The sequence below is a fragment of the Apostichopus japonicus genome, chromosome 8 (genome assembly GCF_037975245.1).
Source record: "Apostichopus japonicus isolate 1M-3 chromosome 8, ASM3797524v1, whole genome shotgun sequence".
Classification (NCBI taxonomy): Eukaryota; Metazoa; Echinodermata; class Holothuroidea; order Aspidochirotida; family Stichopodidae; genus Apostichopus; species Apostichopus japonicus.
The window spans coordinates 24,991,091-25,002,181 of record NC_092568.1 but is presented as its reverse complement, the minus strand read 5'-3'; the positions used below and the strand labels follow the sequence as shown (position 1 = coordinate 25,002,181).

Here is an 11,091-nt window from a genome sequence, read left to right as displayed (position 1 = left end):
AAAATGTGTATATTACGATACAAATACTTCAAGTTTATCATTTATACTCAAAACTCCATGAAACTGAAAAGAGTAATCACAAATCTCAGTGCTGTGGTCAATCATTACTTGCCAGATACTTATTCCAGGGAATTGTGAATTCTTTTGAGGGTGAAGCGATGTGTTTTTTATGATGGGAAGGAGTGGGGTGGGGCGGGGGGGGGGGGGGTTAACAGCAACCACCTCTCACCAGTGGTTATGTTAATATTTTCAAATATGCAACTTTTGGGGTGAGTTATATTAAGTTGCTCGAACAGGGTCTATAGAAGTATTACGTATACTTTATAATTAAATTACTGAAAAGAGATGTATGCATTTTCAAAGACTTGTACAATTCTTTCAATCAGTTCTTAATAAAACTATTACGGATTTTGTGAAATGAGTTGTTTGTATTCCTTTCAATTTTATATAACTTTCCATTATCATAGCTTATTTATGTACTGACTCATACTCTTTGAGAGTGGAATATACTGAAGATGGAATAAAACATCACATGCGAACGTGCAGTTTAACTGCGAAACTGCGAGATTTACTTTGCATTGGGAGGAGGATCCGACATCTATGGTATCTCCTCAATAAACATACAGGGGTGGAGCCATGGAGAGGGCGCAGGCGACTCAGACAACCCCCCCCCCCCCACTCTCTTTGAAAGTTGTTTGACAATAAAGCTTAAGCTGCAAACATACTTTTGCACCAATCAAGGTAGAAACATGGATGCATTATATACGTGCGTAGGCACTTGTTACCCTTCCCAAAGTTTTCTTAATCCCACTGCGAGTTAGGTATATACCGATACTCGCAGTGGCGTCACCAGACTTTTCAGTCTGGGGGGGGGGCACAGGGGGGCACCAGCATTTGATGGGGGGCACTTAGGTGGATACGGATCGGCGTCCTGGGGAGGGGTCTAAGGGGAGGGAGTGGCCCCTCCCCTTTGGAAAATTTTCGCATACGGAAGATGGGCTAGATGCAAAATGGTGCCACATTTGATGCTAAATTCGATCTGAAGATATCTCCAGAAATTGCTATTTTTGAGATAATGACTTTAACAACGCGCAGAATTTTGCAGAGGATATGAACCACATGCTGTCGAGATTATGCCTAACCCTATCAATAGAACCTACATTTGTTGAATTAATGTGTGCATGACCCCCGACTCCTTTCTTGTCCTTCTCGTTTTCTTCCATTATCTATTAAGATGTAACAGGTTCCAGCATCGTTATTGGCTCCTATCAGGGATCTCACCATGCAATCCAAAGTTTGATCACACATCGAGTATAGCTCAGTATGCAGGTGTGAACATTCGCCATTTGTTCCTACAAGCATCTGACCTCAAATGACTTCTGCACCCCCTACACAACAAGGTTAATATATGGGTCCACAAATATAGGCATGTATGGTGCCTGCGGACCCTCACATTCTCACATTTCGTCAGCGCCTAACCTGTCAACCTCAGACCAAGGCAACATACTGCAGTACCCTCCCTTCTCACAGCAGGTCCGGATTTTCGGCATTTCACTGGCATCCAATTCACGAGTTGTGATGGCGCGGGTTACGACTTCGATACCCGACGGTCAAGGATAAACTTTTTCATTTTTTCGCAGCTCATTTGAAGAAAATACGAATTACTGTGCTTCTTTGTCCTTATTAAAAACCAGCTCAGATGATGGGAGTTGAATATAACAAAATATATATATATATTTCTTTACCAACCCAAATCTCAGATGGGGGGGGGGCACTCGGGTTTCCAGGGGGGTACGTGCCCCTGCCCCCCCCCCTTGGCGACGCCACTGGATCATACTCGACTTCCGGACCCGCTATTCTGAGGAACCCTGGATCCGCTCCTGATGGCCAGGTAGATTGTCTCTCGTTATATGATTGGCGAATTCCTGTTAGTAAAGGGGTGGATAGCGGAGGATGGGGTGGGGGCAGCCCTTTCTATATACTTGATCTCATATGTTCGGGTTGTGGTGCAATATTGTAGCACATCACCCCGGGATTCTGGTTTCATTACCCCCTCCCCTTCCCCTTCAATATTTCATACGTTTAAAGGTCCTTCATGCCATGTAGACATCGTGAGGGCATACATTAGCAGCTGCATTTTGCGTTGGGTGTATAACTTCCTTTACTCCTACCAAGCCATGCATGTGGTATTTGTACACATATTTGAATACCCAGCAATCTGAGATCACTGTAGACACGACCGTTAAATCTGTTTTAACCAGCGATATATGTAACCATTTATATAATGTAGAATTTGTGTTTTTCTTTTATCATTTACAAAGTTTGCCTACGATCTTTGCTCCGGGTGCGAGTTTGGTAGCCTACATATATGAGCTTCAGATTATATCTTCAATTACCTTATGGGTCTAACGGTCATATTATGTAACGGTCGATTATATATAGTGACCACATACACATGTGAGAAATTCAACGCAAACCGCACTGAGTTGATGCTCTGTTTTGTTTTAATAAAAAGAAAGAGTCGTAATAATATATGAATTGCATGAGGCAAATTTCGACAAATTGACTCTGGAAATGAAATAGAAATGACAACGGCTTTCAGATAACTAGGGTACAGGCGTGACCTTTTCCGTTCCCTTTTAATGTTCAAAGGAAAACATGATCATAACTTATGAAATTAAATGAAAGAGTAAAATGAAGACTGGGAGCGGAAAAGTTAGGAATGATGTTTACAATTTAAAAATGACAAATAGATAAAAAAAAATTCTATGAAAATGTTATCCGTTATAAATTTATTCAGATTCTTCATTAAATGCCACTAGCCACCCAAGATCAGCTCAACCCACACCACCTCTCTTCACCCTACCTCATTCCACCTACGGCAGCCCATCCGATCCCTCCGCTTCATTTAGAATACTTGAATGTTTGGTTCACCCTCAATGCCTCGACACGGTGAAGTCTTATGTAACAATATGGCAACATTTTGTATTAACTGTTACCTCACCCAGTTGGGACAATTTTTTCTATAAAGTTGTGTCATGTCCCGCTTCAGAGCACTCGTGTTGTCAGTACGAGCAGTATGTATATCATGTTTCTATCAGATCAAGGTTAGGAACTGCTTGTACTGTCAATACCAGTGCTTTTAGAGCATGCTATTGGAGTACAGTTTAGATAGGTCTTATAGCATTAGGAAATTGTCCCAACTGGCTGGTTACCTTATGTTCGCAATGAATGGTTATGATGTGACGTCACTGGTTTGGAGTTCCTTACAATCATTCTTAAAGCTATACCGTCAGTTGTCATTATAAGATATGCCAAACTGTATTAACCAGAAGAAGAAGAAAAAAGTTCTCATGGCAAGAAACCAAATCAAGCTTAAATGTATAGCATAAACAAATTTCTGCCACCGGTAGTAAACTCTATTCCTGTGATTTTTCCGTTGGTCCCTCTACTTCGCTTTCACAAATGTTCTCTGAAACGTGACTCCTTCAAAGGTTTGTTTGACAATGAGCTTTCCGTCCACGATGGATCTTGTCATAGTAACACCATTTGAACACCTGAAGGAAAGAGAAAATCACATCAGCATATTAATAAGGAAATGTCAAGTCATTAATTAATTACTCATGAAATAATCTGCAAAATGCTATGAAGAGTTTATTCCTCTCTTCAATGGGCAATTACAGCTGATTATTTGTTTAACAATATATCACGGACACAACAAAATCATCCGCCCCAATGCTTACATGCATACCTATTCCTTCCCGACTATAATAGCCTAACTGCATATCGCAGTAGCCTATACCGCACACTGAAATGTTGAAATTTGTTTTAGTGTTATTTAATGAGGTTTGTGGTTCTCGATGTGTTATTCACCCTCTCAAGCGTTTTACGGGAGACGTTTCGGTTGAAATACAACGAGATAACTCTCTCCAAAAAATCTAATAATATGTTGTTGAAAACGATCGTTTTATCGATATTTGCCAATCTGCCCTTCTTTCCTTACGCTATAACATGCAGGTAGGTCCTAAAAGGTGATAAGTACAATGACAAAAAGTAGTAGCGAGAGAATCGGGAGGGTGGGGGAGGGGGGAGATGACACTCGAACCATTGAGGGCTGAACAAATTCACATTGCCAATAATTTAGCATTCCTCACCGCCCCGCCTCCCATGCATGTATAGCACACCTCCAACTCTTGCCGAGTTGTAAACTGGAAAATTACAATGATTTCAAGAAACATTTCGGCTAAAATCAAGTGTTACGCCGTGTTATGAATTTCCCAAGAGACCTAATCCTTCCGCGTATAATGTATTGAATCCCCAGAATGAACTTACTTGGTATTCCAATGTTCTCCGTCCATAGTCTCGGTAACCTGTACATCTTTGCCGTCCAATGGGTTTTGGTCGGTCCTTTCGACATCGAATTCGAAAACAGTCCTTTTAGCCTTCATGAGGAGTTTTTGATGAATTACAAGTTTATTACCGTCCAATTCTACTCTAAATGAAGGATTCACAGTTGTCGCCATTTTCCTCTTTATCGATCCGACACCCATGGCTTTCAAGAACTCATCAAGGCCCTCGCTCTTTTCATGTGTCCAGGATCCGACGTACTGATTCACTGCCATTTTTAAGCGATGATGAAGTTTGAAATTATTGTAGATTGGTATTACCGTTTTCAGCTTTCAAGTAATTGGTATACTCTGTATTTCGTCGTTTAAGTGTATGAGAGTCAGCTGTTTATAACACGTCTGGATATAATTACATCACACAGTTTAGTGATATTTTATCGGTGTATATATAATGGTGTGGGTCCATTCAATCCAAGATAACGGGTGCTACAGTTACGTAACAGTGCTTACACTTTATATTGACACAAAAAAAAACAGAACTGTACCAGAAATCGCCGAATTTCAGACAATTAACGCGTTTCCAGTCATAAACTTAATGTTCAAAGTCAACACAAACGTGTAATATCAAATACACTCACGACCCATAAAGAAACACCGTATAGCAATTGGCTACCTCGACAAAAAAAAATTGAAGAAGAAAAAACCACTCCAGGGATAATCACAAAGTTCAATCGTTTGCAAATAGAACAAAGGTCATCACAGTAAACATGTATGGAACTGTTGGAACATCTTTTTTTTCAGTGATGGATTATTACGCTAATTAATGTAATTTGCCTATAATGCGGAGTACCAACAACATGCAGTATATACCTAAGTTCGATGGCGGAAGGGAATTTAGATATATTTTAATATGATCATGATGCCTTGGTATAGCAAAGCAATGATGCAGGAGGGAGCGGGTGGGGTGGGGCCTGGGGGACTGGTGTCTTCCAACTCACTGAATTGTACTGAATGGTACAATCCCAAAATAAAAATTGCAAAAAACAAATACAAATTAAGACTATTAAAAAATTAAAATGATCACGAATTTGTCGTTGCCGGGTAAACAAAGGTTGACAATTTTAGGCAATAGTTCAGTCAGAAGTACAAGGTTTGGTCGAAGTTGTGCCTGCCATTTTTTGCTGCCGTCATCAGTCAAAACATATGTTTCCTTTGATCTAGTCAGTTCTAGAAAACAAACCCCCCCCCCCACCAAATGCCAGGGATAAGAATATTTTCATGCCTTCATTTATGCATCATCGTGAATGTACGGCTCTTTTTAGCTTCATTTCTCGCCTACCATAAACGCAGTGCGATCTTTTCAAATAAACCGTCTTTATAAAGCAAGAATAGTTGACTGTAGGCTTCATTGGCCCTATAACAACAAAATGTATTATTGCGCCCACGGTATTGATATAGTACATATATGCACCCTCATAGTATTCATATAGGCCCTATAGTAGGCCTACACACGAACATGTTCCCTCGAACAGCTGAGAATCTCATGTTACCAGGGTAATGCTTAATACACGTTTCACCTGGATGCCATAGCAATCGGTACCTAGGAATGTAACTATGTGAAAGTTGTGTATTGCATGTGTATAGGCCTATAATAGCCTGCATGAGGCCATTTTCTTCATTGAATAATATAAAAGAGCTCTCGAACATTCTAACGTATCGCCTGAAACAAGATTGACAGGGGCAATTTTCCCAAAATAACACCCGAAATTAAAAAAAAAGTATTTTGGATCCTGATTTTGAGATATTTCGGACATGATATCCCTATTTTCTTTCTTCAGGGAGTCTTCCACATTGTTAAGCTTTTAAGCTTTATGGAAGACTTCCCTCCACTTTGTACTTTTGTGGCAAACAAATAAATAAAAAAAAATAAAGTTGGGTATTATATATGCCGCTTGGAAACCTCGGGAAGTGCCGTTTCCGGCCATCTAGAGGGTTTGTAAATCCCAAAATTTTCTTGTACGCTTCGCGCCAACACATGGTGGCGCTACGCTTAGATAGTCAACCAGAGCCGTATATACGGCTCTGATAGTCAACAAGGTCATATCCCCCCCACTCGGAAGTACGGATCGCCGCCCATGAAGGCGGATGCTATTCTAGGAGGAGGGGGGACATTACCTATTTTCTAAAGAAAAACATTTCTCTGACAATTTGTTTTAGGGGAGGCTGACAGATATCTGGGGCACTGTTACCCCGTCCCCCTTCCACCGTGGCTACGCCGCTACTGTTCAGTAATTTGCCTAACCTCATCATGTCATGCATGTAGCGTGAAGAACTTGAAAATGGTGATGTATATGTTTGCATACGTCTCTTACGATTAAATATGTATGCCGCCCTCTAAATGTATTCTCGAATACGTGTATAACCCTGATGTGTTCAGGGGCGAATCCCGGTTTGTGTGATGAATGAAAACAGGGAGGGTGCATGATAATTAACCCCACACCCTCTGGACCCGCCCCTGATTATATGCATATATAGAGAATATAGTGTAAGGTCGGAGCATAGAGTCGGATATAGATTAAATGTATACTATAGTCGGCGTCAAAATATCAGCGTTGACGCGAGGAATTTATAGAGTTCAGTAAATGAGCTGCAGCCCAGTGGCAATCACAAAGTACCTTACATTAATATACACTTAATTTATAGCCTATATATGTTATGTTATATATATATATATATATATATATATATATATATAAATATATATATATATATATATATATATATATATATATATATATATATATCGCGTATAAACGTCAAAACAAGTTAAACGGAATGGTCACATGACTTGATCAATTGACAGAAGAAATGTGAATTGCAAAAAGAGGTCCTTTTTGTAATGTTTTTTTTTTTTGTGATTCATGTAGGCCTATTTCACAATTAATGCTTTCGTAAAATGTTCCAAAATTGACTTTAAAAAAAAGCTTTTGTTCTTACATTTTTGCATTGTTGACCAGTTGAATGTACTTGCTGTAGTCGTAGGAGCCACTGATTTGGGGGGGGGGGGGGGTGGGCTGTAACGACTTGCCCGAAAAATATAACCAATTTTTTTTTTCGCGCTTTCAACATCTTGATGTACATATCATATAGGCATGCGTCGGATATTACATCGCATGCCAATTACATACAATCACTTGCCGAGCTTCCATATTGGATATAATTTTTGGGAAGTCGTTACAATAAAAAAGATCATTTATAATATAAGTTTAACTATTGAAAAACACACTGGTGAATTACCGATTATATAGGTGCTGGTGAAAACTATGAATTCCTTTAGCTACCTCATTGCAATTTATTTTTCTTTCAGTAGGCGTGTGTTCTGCTAAGGCATGAATAATAATTATTGGATAGGCCTACAATACTAACGTATAAACGCAGAGAGAGACTAGTTCCGAATCTGAGAGAAAATTAGATTTTTGGAATGATAACTTAAATTTCCCATCGTTTTCTGCAGAACATGGCGCATTTATAGCTTTGGCCGACTATAAGCAATTTGTGATAGCAAGTTAGTTGTCGATCTGAGTACAACATGAAAGAACAATATTGTTTATGTGAATGTGCAGGAGCTCGTGCGTGTAGTGCATTCTTGAGGAGCTGTGAGAAAGTGACACTATGCCATCTAGTTATGATTAATAGTTCACAAACAAATCGTTCAAAGCCTCAATTCCTTTCACTATTTCAAGTCGGATAGCTGCTGGATAACACTGCCTTGCTCGCATGCCCCGAGTTGATTGTTTGACGGGAATGACCTTTGACCTAAGTGGTGAAAGTACAATGCATTGAATAGGTTCACTTTGTGTGGTGCACTGATACGTTGCAACTTAGCGGAAGTAACTTTAACATTACATAAGGCTATATATACTAATCTTTACAACGAAACCGACGGTAAGCTACAATTAGGGCTGATTGATTCCTTTCGTTTTAGAGTTGCCTCCCTTCGACTTATGACTGCGTGAGGTCATTGTGGACGTAGTAGTTATTACTTTTTTTTAGATCAGATTCGCACTAGGTCTACTGTACATTTGACTTTAGGCAGTATCGCCTATCGATCACTTTCTGTAGTGTATGATAAGCCTATTGTGACTTCGCCGATGTAAATTGCATACCCGGCACTTTTCGTTGTACATTTCCGCCTACACAAGTTGAAGTAGTAGGAACTTGACTCATGAGAACTGACGGTTTCACACACACATACACAAATTGCATAGTACGGTGCATCACCATAGTGTAAGCAGTTTGGTATAGATTTTATAATGTTGTCGTTGGCATAGCCTGTAAACTGGTGATTTACTTATTTTTGACACCAATATCAGAAAATTGAGGGATCTGTGACTGCAACCACTTCAATGAGTCAACTGGGGAGCATATCAGTCAGGAGCCTGGTATAGCAGTCATATCAAGGAGTGAGGAAACTTTATTCGGTATTCCCCAGTGTCGAACTCAATTTTTGTGTTGAAATAAATATTCGCATAGAACTAGTCATCGGAGTTTTGAAAATGGCATTGAAGCAAGATATGAATTTCAATGGTACATGGCAACTTGTCAACAGTTATAATCTGCAACCATTTCTGAAAGCCTGTGGTGTTAGTTTCATGAGGCGGAATCTGGCCAAAGCGGTCTCTCCCCTTGTGTATATCACACAGGATGGTGATAAATTTACCATCAGGACGGACACCGTTCACAGAAGCATCACACAGAACTTTTGTATCGACATTGCTTTCAAGTGTTTTCTACCTTGGGAGGCAGAAGAATGCCTGATGATAGCCAGATGGGAAGGAAACAAGTTAGTCGTGCAGTTGGTAGATGATGAAGAGAAACGTGGTCCGGTGTTTGTCAGGTATTTAGAAGATGATCAGTTGGTGCTAGAGCAGAAGATGGATAACGTCCTATGCAAGAGGTACTTTAAGAGAAAGTGATTTCTCTTGTTTCACTGAAAAAGCAGATGAGCCATTGTGCCCTTATGTCGATCTTCAACCATACCAGTATCCATCGGTGAATTTGGCTTGCCCATCTTTTCTTTTTCTTTGCTTTTATTGGCTTTTGAAGAAAAAATATATATATTTTCATTTTTTGTATGAATTTCTTCAGCTTGTAAAGCTAAAGAATCGCATGTAGACTGTAGTAAATCAAAATCATGATTGACTGCATACTGTAGCTTGTGAAAGGATTTATTGTCATATGACTATTGAATCTTAGTAATAGTTTTAAAAAAAAAGGCAGTGTATTTACTGTATGTCTGCAAAGTTCGTCTGTCTGTCTCACCCATTTTGATTTTGCTTTATATTGCTCTGGGATATTGAAATTTGATTTTCATTCCAATCGATGTTGTATCCTAGAAAACCTACCAAAGAAGGACTTACATTACTGCATATATAGTACAGGATGAATGTCATATTCATACTGTGTTTTACTAGGTAGGCCTATGCAGAGCAATTACTACGGTAGTTGGCTGGCATGATGCTGGGTTCAACTGCTCACCATGTTACGGAATGTCAGACATTCCACCCACTATGCTATTATCTTTCATTGTTATTGTTACTCGAAGGTTTTACTGTCCCAGTATATATTTAAGAAACAGAAAATGCCTTTTTCCTTCTGTAAAACTAAAATGGCTTACCCCTTTGAATGCCTTATCATTGCCTTGGCATAGTTATGGATTGGTTGGAAGATCACTTTAACCAAGGAAAAACAGAGCTCTTTTTAAATGTGAAACCAAAGAAAATTCAAAAGTTTACTGTTTTTTCTGTAAGAAGTTATTTAGTTTTCAGACTCCATACATACTGTGGAGAGGGACGGTCCATTTTGAATAATGTCAGACATTGCAAAAGTATGTATAAAAAATTCAGTTCCTGACAATGCCAGTAATTGTAGTAATTTGGTGAGTTACAATTTCATGACCTCTGAGTAAATAGTATTAATATGCCCCATTATACCTACTCTGTACTGTATTTCACTAAAGATTCCAATTCATGACTCAGTGCAACTACAGCTGTACTGTACAGTTATCTTTAGTATGAACTATATGGGATCCATTAGTGTTTTAACACACTGTAGTGACTCTTTTACTGTGATGTTATGCCCACAGTTGGTCATACTCCATTATGTGACATTATAACATACGTAGCTCTAAATGGTCATCAGAATTTCCACCAGAATATGAATATGAAGTCAAGTAATTTGTCATTTAACAATGAAATACTAGCTAACAAAACAGCTGACACTCCTCGTCAAGTTGACATATTCTCACAATGCTCTGTTAATTACAATATAACCCATGTACACATACAGTAGGTCTGTACATTTGTTGTACCATTGCAAGAGAAGTTCTTTGAACTTCAGAAATATGTGCAGTAGAGACTTACTGTAGCTGCTGAAGGTTTAACTGGGACTCATGAAAGTCTGTCCCTCAATGAGACCTTTAACTCTATAAAATAAATGCTTCTGAAAGCCTGTTAAAGTTTGAAACTTGCTAGTCATATTTTAGTGTTCTACTGTAGAATACTGACGATTTTTTTAATGACCATGCCATTAAAGGCATCAAAGGGTCTTTCTTTTTTTCTTTCAGTACAAATTCTATACTAATCTAGTTTTAGTTTATGGTACAATATGAGGCTGCTAGGATATAAAGACATTTTCTTTCAATAAATTTTCAGTTTATTAAATTAAATAATGTTTCCTGAAGAGA

General features: G+C 38.9%; 1 protein-coding gene across 1 annotated transcript; it reads right to left on the bottom strand.

Moving 5' to 3' along the window:
• Positions 1 to 2,506: 2,506 nt before the first annotated feature.
• On the bottom strand, positions 2,507 to 5,017 carry LOC139971247 (fatty acid-binding protein 5-like). Its single transcript, XM_071977547.1, has 2 exons — positions 4,333 to 5,017; positions 2,507 to 3,557 (listed from the first exon to the last, which is right to left on the bottom strand). The coding sequence occupies exons 1-2, from the start codon at positions 4,620 to 4,622 to the stop codon at positions 3,449 to 3,451; spliced, it is 399 nt and encodes a 132-aa protein (XP_071833648.1). The 5' UTR covers positions 4,623 to 5,017; the 3' UTR covers positions 2,507 to 3,448.
• Positions 5,018 to 11,091: the final 6,074 nt, after the last annotated feature.